Here is a 17994-nt window from a genome sequence, read left to right as displayed (position 1 = left end):
ATGATCTGCTTTATCATTTCATGTAGCATCACTAATAATGGACTCAAATTTTGAATTGAGTCATGTTCCCATTAAAAGGAAACTCCAGACTCCTAATGGTGCATGTTGAAAATGTAGAATGGTCCTGAATATCTAACTCCTAACATTGCTGCTTTTCAAAATTAGTTCATGTAGATGGTAGAATCAAGCCTGAAAGTGAAGATTTTCCATTTTTGTTGTCGAAGTTATTAACTACTTAAGTATAGCAGAGATGCGAGTGGAGAAAAACAATAGCAGATTCTCATTATTAGGAGACTACTCACTGTTGCCTGAAATATTGCATATGGAAAACTAGAGGTATCAAGGTCATAGGGTTTTTATGAAAGGACAATAGGACATTCACTAAAAATGGTTGTTAAACAGAAGATCAGTTAATAAGCATTCTGCATATTGCTGACAAAAGTTGTTTCTCATATATTGTATGTATTCATGTCAATACCATGGCCATAATAACAGGGCAGAGGCTGGGTCCTTTGCAATGAGTGATTCACCTCCTGATTCTTCAATGCCTCTCCACCATCTGCAAGACTCAAGTGAGGATTGTGAGGGAATACTCACCATTTGCCTGGATGGGTACAGCCACAACAACACTCAAGAAGCTCGACACCGTCCCAGGACAAAGCAGTCTGCTTAATCGGCACATATGCCACTGAACTCAATATTCACCCCCTCCACCATTGAGGCACTGTGGCTGCAGTATGTACTATCTACAAAATGCACTGGAAGCTTATTTTAACTGCATCTACAACTGAGAAGGACAAAGCAGCAATGTCATGAAAACACCATCACCTGCAAGTTCCCTACAAGTCACATTACCCCTCCAAGTCACACAGTTGAATATATACCACCATTCCCACATTGTTGCTGGGTTAAAATACTGAAATTTCCTGCCAATCTCCATCAGGGAATATCATCACCACAACAAATGCAGCATTTCAAGGAGAAGGCCCACCACCACCTTCTCAACTAGGATCAGCAATAAGTAATAAATTGGTCTTGTCAGCATCACCCATATCCCAAGTTTCAAGTCTCAGGTTTTCCTCATCAGCTATATGATTGACATCCAGTTTCAGAATGGTGGAAGGGTCTATATGCAGGACTACTCGCAATGTGTCTGCAACTTTGAACTTCTGGACGTTCAGGATTAATACCACGTTTCAGACTTACTTGTCATCTGCTGCTTGGTCCAGATACAGGATAAAGGTGCAGTGCATACTCTCCAGGTACGCCATGCCAACATACAAAATGTGAACTAAAGAAGCCAAGTACTATCAGCCAGGCTGTCCCCAAACAGCAGGAAGTGGGCAAAGTGCAATTTATAATTAATAAACTGTTGCTAAACACTCTATGGTTCCCTCCCTCAAGTAGAACATGTCAGGATGCCAGAGCATTGACTTTCAAGAGCTGGCTAATCACAGTGTCGGACACACTAGAGAGGTTAAAACAGTCACCTGGAAGGTGAAGAGAAATGACACATTTCCAATTGGCGATGTGCCAAGAAAGTGTATGTGGAACAAGGTCTGCACAGCATTCTAAGACATGAAGAAATCCTACAATATGCATTTATGGAATACTGCATATCAACACAATGTGGTCCTGTTGAAGGCAAATTGATAAAATTGCCCCTAATATTTACATCACCCATGAATGAGTTGCAAATCTATCATGACATTGAATCCACAAATTGTGCTATAAAAGAGAACCTGTTTTCTATCGATAACACGGCTCTATTTAATCTTAAAAAATAATAAAGTGTAGCTGCTGCATAATCTGACAGTTAGCTGTGGCTGTGAAATCAGATGACAAAAATGCAAGTAACTGCCCTATCGTTAAAGATCTGGAAATTACTGTGGCATCATATTACCGAAAAGGTCAAACTCTTAATAAATTAGTGCCTGTAGCAAATTGCTGATATTGGCTAACCACCTGGGAAGAAATCTTAAATAATTGCCTCAGCATGTGAACTACGAGACTCCCAAATATGCTGCCTAAATTACACAAAAGCGAAAGCCAGAAACCATATTAAGAATGAAAACAGTGCATTCTCAAACCACTCATCTGAGTTTACCTCCTGGAGCTCCACATGCAAAACTGGTCAGTTGGTGAGTTCGTCAGCAAGAGGCTAACTCAAATTTAACCAAAACTGGACTCAAAGACACATATCTCTGAATACAATAAACAAAAACTTAAAAATGAGAAAATTAGATTAAGGAGTGCTAAAATCCCCCTCACATGGAATGAAGTATTAATTGGAGGAGGACACGTGACTTCCTTACCTGCAAAACTGCATGAGACCTGCAAGACTCTGAAAGAAACCCACGTCCTTCTTCTCCTTGAGATAGTCAAGCATTTTCTGCAGAACATGAAAATCAGACTTTGTGTAATGGATTAATGACTACATGTCACAGTTTTAACCTATATACTCTATTCTTTCATAAAAGCCGAATACTATTTTCTGTTGTAGTCCACCATGTTCAAAGGTAGAAATTACTGTGGGTGATAGTATGGTTCGAAGGGTCATTGTGCTTATATCAAATTCCTCTCTCCAATATGCTAACTGAAGTGTTAACTTTATTTGAAACAGCTTAATGCTTCCGTTAAAATAGCAGAGAGGGGAATTTCATGTGAACATGTTAAGCATTCATTCGATAACATCGCTAACAATCATTTCTACTCTAATGAAACTGAAAGGGGCCTTGATTGAATACAGATCTTGCTCCTTTACTTCCATATTTTGATTTAGTGTGTGTATCTTTGGCTTATTGTAGTGTCAGCTTGACTCAGTTGATAGTACTCTTGCTTCCGAGTCAGAGAGTTGTGGGTTCACTATAGACTTGAACACCTAATCTTGGCTGATGCTTCAGTACAGTACTGAGGGAGTGCTGTATTGTCAGAGGTGCCGACTTTTGGGTGAGACATTGAACCAAGGTTCTGCTTGCTCCTGCTACACATAAAGGCACTATTTGAAGAAGAGAACGTAGTTCTCCTGGTATTATGGGCAACATTTCCCTCTCAACCACCAAAACCAACACCACCAAAATCTGGTGATTCATTTATTTATTGTTTGTGGGACTTGTGTGAAAATTGACTGCATATTCAGAAACAAAATCCAGAATCTCTGCTGCCAGTAAATGTGTTGATAGATATGTGTGCCAAAACCTTCGATCAAGGGGAAATTAAACCTGTACATTGCAGTTTTAAGAAATACAATAAAATGGTCAATTTCTGAATAGTTGCAACTCCACAAGCTATTTGTGGTATTTGTGGAATTTTTGTAGATGGGTTCTAATTAAAAAAAAGATAAGCTTGAAGTATCGATAAGGAAATGTAACATTTTCCTCTCAAAAGACAAAGAGGTTGAATGTCCATGGGGTTCTTCCGATCTCCTGCCGTGACTTCAGTGGAACCCCTGGAGAAAAGGCATAAATGGCGATTTTATGGCAGGAGATTGGAAGAACCCCTAAGGAAATTCCAGATGGAAGTGTTAAAGCAGCAGATTTTCAATAATCTTCAGCAATGGCTTCTCGCCCTGCCCCCCCCCCCACTCCCAAACCATTACCACTGGAGTCCCCCAAGGATCTATCCTTGGCTCCCTCCTCTTTCTCATCTACTCCTTGCCAACATCATCCGAAGACATGGGGGTGAGCTTCAACATGCACACTGACCGTACCCAGCTCTACCAGCAAAACAAGATATATAAGAATAAATGTCTTGAGCTCCAATTCTTCAAATAGTAGCATATGAATGCTTAAAGCTTTCGAATGAAGTCCCTTTCTCCACTAATTAAAGGCAGGTGCTAACATGTTCATTTTCAATTGAATTAGCATATCTGTTAAAATGATAGAGAAAGTTAAGTACGTTAATATTTGAAGACACTTGGCTCACACGATTGAGAAAGATCATTAAGCAGCTTTTGTGACAGCATTACTCTATATTAACAGCAACAGCTGGATTAAGGTCCTTTACTTGAAAGATCAATAAGAGTAAATTTCAACCATAAGTCAAAAAACTAGGAACAAGACCATCACTTATACCATCAAATCTGATTTAGCTTGTGAATTATCCAGTACAAAATAAATCACTATGTCAATAAAATAACCATATTTGAGCACAGCAAAGTCAAAAGGACAATGATAAGAAAAGAATTACTTCTGGTGGCCTGGTTTTACATATTCTTGTCCATTTGACTCATCGTGCTGGTACTGGTGCTATCTACAAATCAGAGCTATCAGGGTAAAATTTCCATTGGGATTCTCCCGATATCCTGCCAGAACTTTGGCCGAAGATCAGAGCAATAGCAGAAACATCCAATTACTTTGCTTATCTGAGGTTTCCGCCAAAATTACAGCAGGAGATTGGGAGAACTCCATGGAAATTCTACCCCATTTTTACTCTAATCCCATTTTCCTTATCTTTTCCCACACCCTTTAATATTTTTCCTCCTTATCTAATTCTCTCCTAAAAACAGTGATTAAATTGGCTTTACTAACCACTTGCAGCAAATTATTCTGTATTCTAGTTTTTCCAAGTCTCCCATCATAATTCTCCCTGGTATCATCCTAGTGAATTTACACAACAACAACTTGCATTTATATAGCGCCTTTAACGTAGTAAAACGTCCCAAGGCGCTTCACAGGAGCAATTATCAAAAAATTTTGACACCAAGCCACATATGGAGATATTAAGCCAGGTGACCTATAGCTTGTTCAAAGAGGTAGGTTTTAAGGAGCGTCTTAAAGGAGGAGAGAGAGGTAGAGAGACAGAGAGGTTTAGGGAGGGAATTGCTGAGCTTAGGGCCTAGGCAGCTGAAGGCATGGCCGCCAATGGCGGAATGATTAAAATCAGGGATGCGCAAGAGGCAAAAATTGGAGGAGCTCAGAGATCTCGGAGGGCTGTAGGGCTGAAGCAGGCTACAGAGATCGGGATGGCGAAGCCATGGAGGGATTTGAAAACAAGGATGAAAATTTAAAATCGAGGTGTTCCTGAACCTGGAGCCAATGTAGGTTAGCAAGCACAGGGGTGATGGGTGAACGGTACTTGGTGCAGGTTAGGATATCACAGCAGAGAATTGGATGAGCTCAAGTTTATGGAGGGTAGAAGATGGGAGGCCAGCCAGGAGAGCATTAGAATAGGTTTCAGCAGCAGATAAGCTGAGGCAGGGGCGGAAAACAGGTGATGTTACGGGGGTGGAAGTAGGTGGTTTAGGTCATGTAGCGGATGTGTTCAGAAGCTCATGTCAGGGTCAAATAGGACGCCAAGGTTGCGAACGGTTTGGTTCAGCCTCAGAAAGTGACCAGGGAGAGGGATGGAGTCAGTCACTAGGGAACGGAGTTTGTGGCAACCATTTCCATGGCTCCAATATCCTTTTTATAATGGGATCCCCAAAACTGCACTCAGTACTCCAATTATGGCCTTACTAACGTCTGGTACAGATTCATCATCAATTCCTTGCGTTTTGTATTCAGTCTGATTTACCTGCTGAACTGTGGAATTCCCGCCATTTAGAATAGCAATCCCAAGCTTTAGAGTGGATGCAACCATTGGCCCCATTTCACCTAAGGAAAATGAAAGTAAATGTGAAATGCATTTATTTACAAACCCATTTTAAACAAAGGTAGACATCTCATGGGTCAGCTAATAAATGATATAATAATTTTGCTATCCATATTCCAAAATGCATCATTCTAATTTTATTGGCAGCAAATCTCGTATCTGTATATGGCGACTATAAAAATGATAAGTATTTGGTCTCTTTGTTATTATACACTACAATGTTGGTCAATTCAAACAAGCCAGGTCATGTAAAATAGAAACAGCTATATGTGTAAAATAATCCAGGCTCACAAAGCGAGTGATGAGTGGGACAGATGTACTGGTTCTGCCACTCAGACTGCAGGGCTAGCTCCAAATGGCCAATCTCATTAAAACTTTTGTGATCAGTCTAATTTAAGTCGGCAGAGCAAGGCCCTAGTGTGGAATTTGGTTATAGCTGGGATCTCACTCAATGGAGTAGTGAAATGTCCCGGGCAGCAAATATCGGGCTGCTAAATGACAAAAAGGAGCTGGTACAGCATTGGGTGGCAAAAAAAAATCATGGAAACAAGAATTGGAACAACAAAAAAATAACAAAAAATTGAAAAGAGAATAAACAAAAAAAACCTGAGAGGAAAAAAAGGAAAAATACCTATATCCCTTTAAGATTTTCCTTCCACATCCAGCATACTTTAACCCCAGTTTAAATGAACAGAACCAATGCTGGATGCAATTTCTACCTAGAGTTTAGGAAATCTTTCCAAGCTGTCGTAGCTTTTATTTGCATGCAGCATGCATACTGAATAAAGCTCTTCCAAATCCTTCTGTCATTAAACCAATGATCGAATCGCAATGAGGATCAGAAAATATTGTGGGAATTTCCATTTCCTGGTCCCCGCATCATCTTCATGGAAGAAACAGGACAGAGGACCTTGAAAGTACCAGAGAACAATGTACCATGGACAATAACCATCTGACTGTCAGAGAACCAGACACAATGGTTTACTATTAGCCCAGCACGTCAGGGAAGTGAATGACGTAGACTTGCACCACACCATAATCTAATGTGGTGCCAGCCACTAATACGGTGTCAGCTGTGGCGCAGTTGATAGCACTCTCGCCTCTGATTCAGAGGGTTGTAGGTTCAAGCCCCACTCCAGAGACATGAGCACAAAATCTAGGCTGATACTCCAGTGCAGTACTGAGGGAGTGCTGCACTGTCGGCGGTGTCCTCTGTTGGATGAGACGTTAAACCGAGGCCCTGTCTACCCTCTCAGGCAGACGTAAAAGATCCCATGGCACTATTTCGAAGAAGAGCAGAGTTCTCCCTGGTATCCTGGCCAACATTTATCACTAAAAACAGATTATATGGTCATTATCACATTGCTGTTTGTGGGACCTTGCTGTGTGCAAATTGGCTGCTGTGTTTCTTACAACAGTGACTACATTTCAAAAAAAGTACTTCATTGGCTATAAAGTGCTTTGGGACATCCTGAGATCATGAAAGGCATTATATAAATGCAAGTCTTTCTTTCTTTACTATCATCCTCCAGCATGGAAAACAGGCAGCATGGACAAGTAATACCTCATACCTCTCAGAAACAGAATAGAAGTCAGCATGGAAGAAAAAAACATTAATCTCATTCCTTCCACAAACTGAATGTAATAGAACTCTATACAAATCATTTCATCGCCTGAGGAAAGGTGTTAGGAACATAGAAACATGAGCAGGCTATTAAGCCCCTTTAGCCTTTTCCACCATTCAATTAAGTCATGGCTGATCTGTATCTTAACTCTATCTACCCGCCTTGCAAAGTAACTCCCTGCTCCAAAGGTAAATCAATGAAATATCTAGAACACCTATCCAACTTTACATTCTACATTATCACACATATCCTTGTGACCCACAATCCCATTCTTAATCAGACATCCATCCAGTTCTGTTTTTTTTTTATGTAGGAGTTAATCAACACAACTTTAATTAATGAGCTGGGGATCTTTTCCACAAATCCACTGTTACGTAGGAAAAAAAAGCCTTCTCATCACAAATCTTGTTTGAAGCTTATTAACTCTACTCATGTCTTGAAGTGCTGCGCTCACAGTTCAAATTAAATAATTGTTCACTGTTAACTTTTAGGGGTTTCTTTAGTTCTTTAACTCCAATATGTTTTAGCCTCTGTTTTTCAGACTACCCACAGCGGTGAGCTCTCACTCCCTAAGTCCCAACAAGAGTTTTTTTTCGCTTGCCAAGATTTCTAGGTAAATTTGTAGCATCCCCAGAGAATGAATGGAGAACTCTAAGCTATTAGCTTAATCACAGAATTCACATGTGATCTTTCTTGTCTTCAGAAGGTCGCAGAGTAACAGTACACGAGAATTTGACTTTGGATTTAACTGCTAGATTTATTCAACAGTAAAAAAAACAAGCCTATAGTAGCGGTAACCAAAAATACATTTTTACAGTAGTTAAACTTAGCTGGTTCCTGACGTGGTAGAAAATAATAAATTGCTGTGCTAAACTATGATACATGTAATATTTCTGCATAGTGGTTCCTGTGTTCTCACCATCCATGGAAGATATCTAGCCTGACTATTTCTCTTCGAGGGTTACAGATTTGAAAAACACAGGCTGATAAATACCTTCAAAGAAGGGTCCTGGACCAAGAAAATTCAAACAACTGAGCACTGCATTTTTCAACAAAAACCTACCAGTTCCACACATATTTGAACAAATCCCAAAAGATGTTTTTATTTCAATTGAATAGTTTGCCGCCACCCCTTCCACCCACCTCCGCTGTTAGACATGTTTCTCAGACAAACTTACTAATTGCTGTAATACTGTATCAAGTTAAACTGGGATATGATTTCTATGAGGGAAACTTTTTTTAAACCCCTTATGTACTATGACACAATTAAAGAAGCCAATATCAAGTTCAATCTTATACAAAAATGCTTCATTTTTGTCACAGCTAACAACTAGATTATCCACTTATCTCAGAGCAGACATGATGTATGTTTTTTTTAAATGCTCAGTCTTCTTCAATGAGGATTCGCTGAATCTCTAGTCATAACTTAGAGTCGTAATCCCTTAAACCAGAACATTAATGTCCTTTTGAAGATAGGGTTCTCGGAACCGCTCATTATCTGGTTAGTGGTAAGCTCTGTGTAAGTCTGAGCTCCTTTACCTTTGCTGGCACTTATCATCTGCAGAACCATCTCAGCAGCACCTCGGTCGTGAAGTCTTGCTTGCTGGTACAGAAGCTTTTGCTTCTCCATTTCCTTCTCCTAAACAGAAAAGCCAAGCAATTGAATGGAGGTAAATTAAGTTGTTTTTTTTCTCCAACAAGAACATTTTTTGTTTTTAAACCTAGGGCTCTATGCTAACTTCTTCAGGCCGTGCTTATTTGAGACCTAACATTGGAATTTCCACTTTTCTGTTACCTGTACATTGTCCATCTTTGCAGGATGCTGACAAAAGATGTCAAGACATCCGCCCCACCATTTTTGAATAGTGTTACGGGTTTCTTCAACCATCATAAAGCTGTGGTATCCTTTTTTTGAGGAGATTGCAAAATAAAACCCTTTCTAGCAGGAACCTCAAGTTGTCTTCAGGTTCTGTGCAAATCTGTATGGGATGCCTGGGAATATGAGATTTCACAGAGTAGAAGAGAAAAACCTTTTTTTCTTCTTGTTGTAGGATGATATTGTAAGCAAATATTTGTTGCATTTTAAGTCTGCTTCCACCATCCCCATTGTGCTTCACAGCTTTTAGAATAACTATTTTCAGTGCATGTTTGGTATAAATTTTAGGTTATTTATAGATCATAACTGGCATCCATCATTATTTGGAAAATCAATGATAGAGGGCCCAAACATCCTAGAACTTATATTGGTCTGGTATTTCCCAAACTGTCCCATATTACAAAATGTAATCATTTGGCCAGTGACTGAAGCCAACTATGGTACAAATGCACAATGAATGCCTGAAAACAGTGTTTTGTCCTTGTTTCAGTTGAACCACAACGGAAGATTATTGCACATGCATGAGCGCACAAACACGCCTAAATAGGTGCTTGTGAGGAACGCTAGAGCGGGTCGGATAATCTTTCCAGCAGCGCATAATGGAAACAGGCTTCCAAAATCCCAGAGGTAAATGTGGATTAACAAATTCGAATTCCTGATAGATTTGAAGCTTGCAAGTCAACTAAAAAGAGGATACCACAGCTTGGATGAGATGAGAGTACCGACAGAAGACAGTTTAGAGCCCGGCAAAAAAGAACAGTATTGGGCGTTCAATGGCGCAGCTCAAAGCTGAGAACATGGGGCGTGAAACAATTAAATCCGCATCATGTCCAGACAAAAGAAATTTTGGGAGACATGTGTGGCTTATGAAGAGCAGCAGCAGCAGCAAAAGCAGCCCGTCATGAAATTGGCTTTGCTGCCTTTCTGTTCTATTGGAACTACTCAGAGACACGTTGGAAGAACCAAAAATTCAGATGGAAGAGGTTTAAAAAAATGAAGGCTTTTATGGGAATATATATATATAAAATGGGAAAAAAAGCAAGAAATGACACAAATGAACAAGGTAATGGATTAGAAAGAAAATGAGAATTATTTGAAATACTGTAGATGACACTAACACAGAACAATTAGTGTTTTTTTTTGTTTTCTTTTGTTTTTTTGTTTTACCAGAGACGTTTCCCAGAAGCTGCCAAATTTGTTTCGTAAATCTTTGATTATATCACGCTGCAAAAACAAAATTAAGCAGTTTTTTGTCACTTACACGGAGCGCAAAAACTTAGTCTGGAAGAAAATGGTGAAAAATCTAAAATGGGAGTGTAAAGTAATAGTGCAGCCTTGCTTCACTTAGCCATGCGAAAATCTGACAGTTTTGCCTTCATTTTCAACCTCTTCCTTAGTAGCTACACAGTAAAAGAAAACAAAATTCTGTCAGTTCATAAATGTTTGATTTTATTAAAGCTGCAGCATTCCTTTTGTGGCCTTCATGGGATGGATTTGGCATTTTTCACAACCTTTCTTAAGTTCTTTTTACTCCCTCTCATTTAGGTGCCCTCCGTACTGGGCACAACTTCCCAACTGTAAAAGCTCAGACAATAACAGCAAGGAAACACATCAAAGCGCATTGCCCTTTGAATTTCCCTCCTTTACTTTGGGCTGTGAGGTGGGGGAAGGGTGGAGGGAAGCATTTGGTCACCATTTAGCATCTTTCCATGTTAACCAGCTGAGACTTGTAACATACTGTTTTGACAGTTGCGCACAGTAAACTTAGCACTGCATTCTATTAATAGTGGGAAAAAAAGGCTATGCAATTAATATGTACAGAAATTAACTTTATTTTATGCAATATTTTATTCTTGTAGATGAAATGACTTGTACGGATGTGTTTTGTTTGCTTACTTGTCCATCTTTTGTGTATAAGTTGCTAATAAATGAGCCAACTGATATATTTTGTGACAACTAATACTTAAGAGCATGTTGAATTCCTTGCTAAATTTTTTAAATGCCACCAGGGTGGACTAAAATAGCCGTATATCAAACAATCAAAACTGGGCCCCGCAATAAACTGCAGCCAATTTTTACAAAGGTGACAGGATTTAGAAATTATTTTTCCAATCCCAAATCTTAATTATTTTTTTTAAGTAAAATCATGCTGAAAGGAATCACTCTATTTGATATTTTGTCCAGTTTTGAAATCCATCCGTTGTAGTTCAAAAAGGGGCACTGCAACCTTAAGAGCAGCAAATGAAGAGACTGTAGATGTGCTGGGTTATAATTACCTTTGGATATTAAAGTAAACCATGCAGATTTCTACTGAACATGGGCATTAGATTACACCTTGTCAGAGATTCAGCCAGTAACTGATATTCTTTGTGGCCCTTTGTCTGATTCTTATTACTAGTTACTCTCTATACTGTGATTTTATGGCTGGCCCTCACTGGTATCCAGCGATGGATAGATTATGTACATGACAAAACGAAGTGTAAATGATCCCAGAGACTGCAACGATGTAATCTAATTTCAAGAATGAACCAAAATATCTCCTTTGTTGAGGAGGTTTGTATCTTCAGGACCTGTTGTTCTACATGTAGACATCTAGCCACCAAACAAAATGGTGCTACGTACATCCCACGCTGTTCATTATTGTTTAATTGTGTACGATCGCATTGTAGAATTAAACAACACATCCAACGTAAAATAAGCAGCCACTTCAGAGGGAGAAAGCTCAAAGCATTTTGCATTAAGCAAGGACGTCTACACAAGAAAATTAGTTTAGACATTAAAGCTATGAAAGATATTCTAATACGTATCGCCTGAGAGATTATTAAGAGAAAAGTCTTACTTCAAAACTTTTGACTTCTTCCTCGCCATCCTCGTCTTCTTCTACATGACAGCTCTGCAGTAAATGAATATTAAAATATCTCACTGAAATGTGATTCAATTTAAAACATATGACATTTTAAATAGCTATTACCATAGTTCCTTGCACATGATTTCTTAACTCGAATTCAAACCACACCCACCCTGCCAGTTACACATTTCTTGCTCCAAACCACAGCTCATCTATGACGCAATTACCTCAAGCTTTCTAGTGCAGGTTTTGTTAGTGAGGTTCTATTAGCATGACAATGAACAACCTTGTCCAATAAGCGTTAAATGTGTACAGTCTGCTCTTAGAAACCTCAACAGAGCTGTAATGTATAACTATAAAGTATATTATTTTATGGCTACTGATATGGTAATAATTTCAGTCCAAAGCCTTTAACTGGCATTATGCACAGGAATCCTAATAACATTTTACATAAGTGATACATGGAATGAGTTTGGCATTCTATGTCCCCATTACAGTACTGCACCAAAGGCTTTGGTAGCAGAGCTGTACAGTAAATGAGGCGGTGCTGTTACATCCAGAGATGCCACCACCCACCCAAAGAGGTGGTTTTTGTTTGAACATCTGGAAGCAGCAGTGTTCTCTCCCCCACCCAATTACCACAGCAATATAAACACCGCTGCCAGAGACAAAGACCACCATCTTCTCTAGCCATTGTCAGGATGAGCAGCACAGTTTGCCTCTGCAAATCAGCAAAGCTTTTTTTTTAAACTTGCTCCTATCTTTCTTCCCAAGCCATTGGGAGATGTACCGCAGTCAAAAATAAAGTCACATACTGCAATATTGAAACACCTGCAGACTTCTAATGAACAGTTTTTCCCTGAAATGTTAGCCTGTCTTTCCTCTGTTCAGGTGCCGATGGGCCTGCAGTGTATTTCTAGGATTTTTTGTTTCTATTTCAGATTTCCAGAACTTGAGACTTTTCTAATCTTTGCTGAATGTTTTTTCTATTGGTTTCAATTCTCTTCGTCTGTGCAAGAACAACACTATTCTACTCCCTGCTTAATTGTACCTGAAAGTAAGCAACATTTATCACTACTTAGTGTTTCTGTATGTTTTATAATCCTGGTGTAGTTCAGATAATTTGGGGGAGAAGACTCCTGTTTTTTGAGCTGTATTGAATTAATCCACGTTATTCACTGAATGGAATAAAACAATGTTTCTTCACCATTCTCCACTAACCGTTTTTCGGATGAGATGTTAAACCAAGGCCCCATATTCCCTCTCAGGTGGGCGTAAAGGATCCCACGGCATTATTCAAAGAAGAGCAGGGGAGTTCTCCCCGGCGTCCTGGCCAATATTTATCCCTCAACCAACATCACTAAAAACAGATTATCTCGTCATTATCACATTGCTGTTTGTGGGAGCTTTCTGTGTGCAAAAAATTGGCTGCCCCGTTTTCTATATTACAACAGTAACTACACCTTAAAAGTACATCATTGGCTGTAAAGCGCTATGGGACATCCTGAGGTGGTGAAAGGCGCTACATAAATGTAAGTATTTCTCTCTTTCAAAAAGTAAGGCTACTTCTAGCCTCTCAGGTCTGGCACACTCACTGTCAGATTTCCTGCAGCTGCAGTATTTGGTACATTTATAGCAAAACAAAAAGAGGCTGTAGATTGGGTACGGCTTTTTATCGCCAAAATCTAATTTAGGTCCAAAGTAAAGCATAGTGCTCCTTTAAGCATCCAGATGCAATGGAAAAGTTTACTCGTCTGGGCATTATTGGGTTCCCATAGGCTGGCGCCAAGTATACTTTTTTCATAGGTATCTTCCAGCTTTGATGCACAAAATGCATCAAAGACTGACCAGGTTATTGATCCAACCATTTCAATCTTCCAAATCTGGAATTTGGTTCAGCTGAAAATCACACTTGCAAGCAAATTTTCAGCTAATGAAAAATGTTGTTCCAAACTTTCTCCCACTCCCAAACCAGACTGGGGACACAAAAAAGAAAGAAAACAAGGTAAGTAAAAGTTTTTTTTTAAAAAGTTAGTCCGGGAAATTCCTTGAGCTGCTTATGCTCTTTATGGCCCCACAAAAATACTCTGGCCTACTACTGGTCCCTATGCAGTTACCCCCGGGGCACCTCCCTCCACCCCACCCCTCCCCCCCCAACCAGGTACGTACTGTCAGCCCTCATAGGAACCAGCCTATTTTCCACTCTCCACGGAGCAACCACTTTGCGCTCACAACTTGCCGGCCACATGCTAATGAGACCCTGAGCACCAAGGCAGTTAGGGTCTCTCTCTGCTGTGATCGGTCAGGCAGCATGACCACAACACCGACCACCCATCCAGTTACCACAGCAAACCACAATAGGTCCCCGGATTTTTAGGAGGATTTAGAAGCAGACTGGTAGTGAGGTGAAGTGGTTGTGGAAGGTAATTCCAGAGAGCAATGGCATTACACCTGAAGGAATGATCTCTGATAGTGGTGCAGAGAAGACGCCAGTAATCCACTGAGAGGGCAACCTGTTCCCATGGGCCCGAATTTAGCAGGCCTGCGGGTTCCCAGCGGGTGGTCCTCCGAGAGCGTGGTCAACACGCTCGGCGAAATTAGTGGGTTGCCCACGCGATCGTAGCAGGCAACCCACTAATAGGAATCAATTACCTGCTCCTCCGGGGTCCACGGCGCTGGCCTGCGCGTCGGTCGGGCTGCGCATGCGCAGTACGATCTGTCAGCTGGAGGCTCTCTAGTTAAAGGGGCAGTCCTCCACTGACAGATGCTGCAACCAATGGGACAAATTGCAGCATGGAGCAGCCCAGGGGGAAGGCTGCTCCCAGTTTAATGATGCCTCACCCCAGCTATCATCAGATGGGGTGAGGAGGAGGGGGAGGACACAGATCTTCCACCCGGCGGGCGGGAGGAAGCGGCCTGCCTCTGCCACCAAGAAGGCCTGGCTCGAGGTGGCAGAGGGGGTCACCTGCGCCACCAACATATCGCCCACCTGCATACAGTGCAGGAGGCGCTGCAATGACCGCAGTAGGTCAGCCGCAATGAGAACACAAAGTCTTTCCCCTACACTCCGTCTGCCACAACACTGCCCCCACCCCACATCTCCTTCGGCACCGCCAACACTATTCTGTCACATCATCCTTCATACCCACTCACACCCCATCCTCATCTTACCTCCACCTACTCACCTCGCCAGTACTCACCCTGCCACTAACACGCAACCCACTCCTCATACAATCTCATTGCTCCATCCCATACTCACCCGCTCGTGCATCTCCCTCACGGCCAGCCTCACTCAACCTGCCACCACCTGTGCTGCAGCCACAGGGCATGCATCACATATGTGCATTAGGCAGCGTAAGGCAAACGTCTCGTCAGCATGAAGGGGGTGCACAAGTGTGTCTGAGGGTTTGTCATGGGTGTTACCCATATTGAATTTCAGAGCAACAAACAGCACACATTATATTGACACCACCACTGCCATGTCTCCGCGAATCCTGTCCGTTGTGTCCAATAATGCCCGCTCCTGGGTATCACTATGAGGACCCACCACTGATGCCACCCATCGTGTTACTGCAGAGTAGGTGCAGGTGTATTTGCAGGGCTCGTCCGCGCAGACGACTGAGAGACATCGGCGGTGTAGCCGGCTGCACCCTGGAAGGATGCGGAGGAGAAGGTGTGGAGGGCAGTGGTGACTTTGCCAGCGACAGGTAAGCAGTTGGTGCTGGGGCCAGCCAGGAGCAGCTCGGCATGAAAGAGGCTGCAGATCTCCACGACTACATGTCGAGCGAATCTGCGCCTCCCTGTGCACTGCTGCTTGGAGAGGTCCGGGGAGCTGCGCCTCGGTCTGTGGACCCTGTGGCGAGGGTAGTGCCCTCTGCGACGCGTCTCTCTCTGCGGTAGCCCTCCCTCCTGCTGTGCAGGTGGGCGTGCAACAACACCGTGTTGGGGGGATCCACGTCCCTGCGGCGGACGGCGTGGACTGCGAGGCTGCTGGTGCTGGGCATGCTCTTCGTCCTCCGAGGGTCTCCACACACCACCCATCTGGCAGGTGTCGGTCTGAGGGGTTGTGCAGGGTAGGTGTGTGGTTCCTCGGACTGGGGCTGCGGTTTCGTGTCGGTCTGTCCTCTGGCTTGGCGGGGGGTGGTGGAGGGCAGGGGTTGCCCTATGTGACGCGGTGGCCTCCTGCGTGGGTGAGGGCTCTCCCCCGTGGAGCGCACCTTGGCACCTGCCACAGGCTGCTGGCTGCAACACGCCTGGTTGGAGGGAGACTGTTTCCCCCAGTGTGGGAAACTCACTGCCTTGAACCGAAAATCCCACACTTCCTCTTTTGACAGCTGCTTCAGCTCATTAACTGACCACAACGAGCAAGGTAAGTACTCTCAAGTGGAACCCCGCTGGCTTTAATTGCCTGCGGGATTCCCACCAGCGGGGCTTGCGCGCGCAGCCCCGCACGTCAGCGCGGTACCCGGAAGTGGCCGGGATTTCGTCGCGATCCGGTCACGTGACCGGAGATCGGGATTTTCGGGGCCACCCCGCTGGGAACCCGCCGGAAACACGCTCCTAAAATCGAGCCCCATATGTCTGCTAATGCCACTCTACAACAAGTACAAGTAGTAATCCATTCCTCTAGCATCGAAGGAAGCAGATTCAAACTTCACTTCTTAAATTCCTCCTTGTTCCAAGAGCAAGATTATATATCATCAACCACTGCAAAGTTTTCCACTGTACGAGAAAAATAAAATAACAGTTCTGTCGTAAAACCGTTATGGAAACTGCTCAATTCTAATAATAGAATAGAATCATAGAATCTTACAGCACAGAAGGAGGCCATTCAGCCCATCGTGCCTGTGCCGGCTCTTTGAAAGAGCTATCCAATACAAACTATTTTACTCTAAAGAGAAGAATTAATTTTCATTATTTATATAAATAATTTGTACTAAAGTCATTTAACAATGTAATTCAATCATTACCTTTGCCATAATGTCAGCATAAGCCATGTAGAGGAAATCTTCTTCCAGGTTACTGAGGAGAATAAGATCAGAAGAGATCATGATAAGTTTAATTTCAAATCATACCTGAATTATTCAACTCATTTTTTCTTCTTAATTTGCTTTAAAGAATAAGGGGTAGAATTTCCACGGGGGTTCTCCTGACCTCCCTCCATAACTTCGGCAGAAATCCTCGATCAGGAGAACCCCACTGAAATTCTACCCCTATAGTCATACCACCTACCTATTAATATAAATTACGTACAGCATGGTAGTAGAATAGCAACCCAGAGGTAGTGAATTAAAATCCCACCTGGGCAAGTTGTGAGAATGAATTCAATAAATCTGATCATTTGTAAGCTAGCTCCAAGAAAAAAAATGACCGCGAAAGCTGCTATACTGTCATAAAAACTCATCTGATTTTGCTCATGTCATTCAGGGAAGGGAACCTATCACCCCTCCCCGGTCTGGCCAACATGCCAACATGTGATTCCAGCCTACATTTTGTGGTTGACTGGAGAAGCTGGAGTTGTTCTCCTTAGAACAGAGAAGGTTAAGGGGAGATTTGATAGAGGTGTTCAAAATCATGAACAGTTTTTATAGAGTAAATGAGGAGAAACTGTTTCTAGTGGCAGAAGGGTCCGTAATCAGAGAACACATACTTAAGCCGATCAACAAAACAGCCAGAGGCGACATGAGGAAACATTTTTTTACACAGCGAGTTGTAATGATCTGGAATGCACTGCCTGAAAGGGTAGTGGGAGCAGATTCAATAGTAACTTTCAAAAGGGAATTAGATAAATACTCAAAGGGAATGGGGAAAGAGCAGAGGAGTGGGACTAATTTGATAGCTCTTTTAAAAAGTCAGCACAGGCACAAAGGGCCAAATGGCCTCCTCCTGTGCTGTACCTTACTATGATACTATGAATCGTAATGTCCTTGGGGAAACTAGGGATGGGCAGTAAGTGCTGGTATCGCTCCTATCTTAAGAACAAATATAGAACAGTAAATATCGGCCCAGAATATCCTCTGAGCTGCTCCTACTCCACATTATAACTTTGCCAG

At 42.1% G+C, this 17994-nt stretch overlaps 1 protein-coding gene across 1 annotated transcript in view; it reads right to left on the bottom strand.

The window, feature by feature from the left end:
• The window catches only part of ryr2a (ryanodine receptor 2a (cardiac)), a 471729-nt gene that overhangs the window by 72738 nt on the left and 380997 nt on the right, over positions 1-17994 (bottom strand). The window contains exons 80-84 of the mRNA XM_067988444.1: positions 16912-16963; positions 11933-11986; positions 8757-8856; positions 5515-5594; positions 2316-2392 (exon numbers count right to left, since the gene is read on the bottom strand). Of these exons, the coding sequence (XP_067844545.1) occupies positions 2316-2392; positions 5515-5594; positions 8757-8856; positions 11933-11986; positions 16912-16963 (363 nt within the window). The remainder of the gene's footprint in view (positions 1-2315; positions 2393-5514; positions 5595-8756; positions 8857-11932; positions 11987-16911; positions 16964-17994) is intronic.

This window comes from Heptranchias perlo, chromosome 8 (genome assembly GCF_035084215.1).
Source record: "Heptranchias perlo isolate sHepPer1 chromosome 8, sHepPer1.hap1, whole genome shotgun sequence".
Classification (NCBI taxonomy): Eukaryota; Metazoa; Chordata; class Chondrichthyes; order Hexanchiformes; family Hexanchidae; genus Heptranchias; species Heptranchias perlo.
This window is presented reverse-complemented; position numbering and strand designations above follow the sequence as displayed.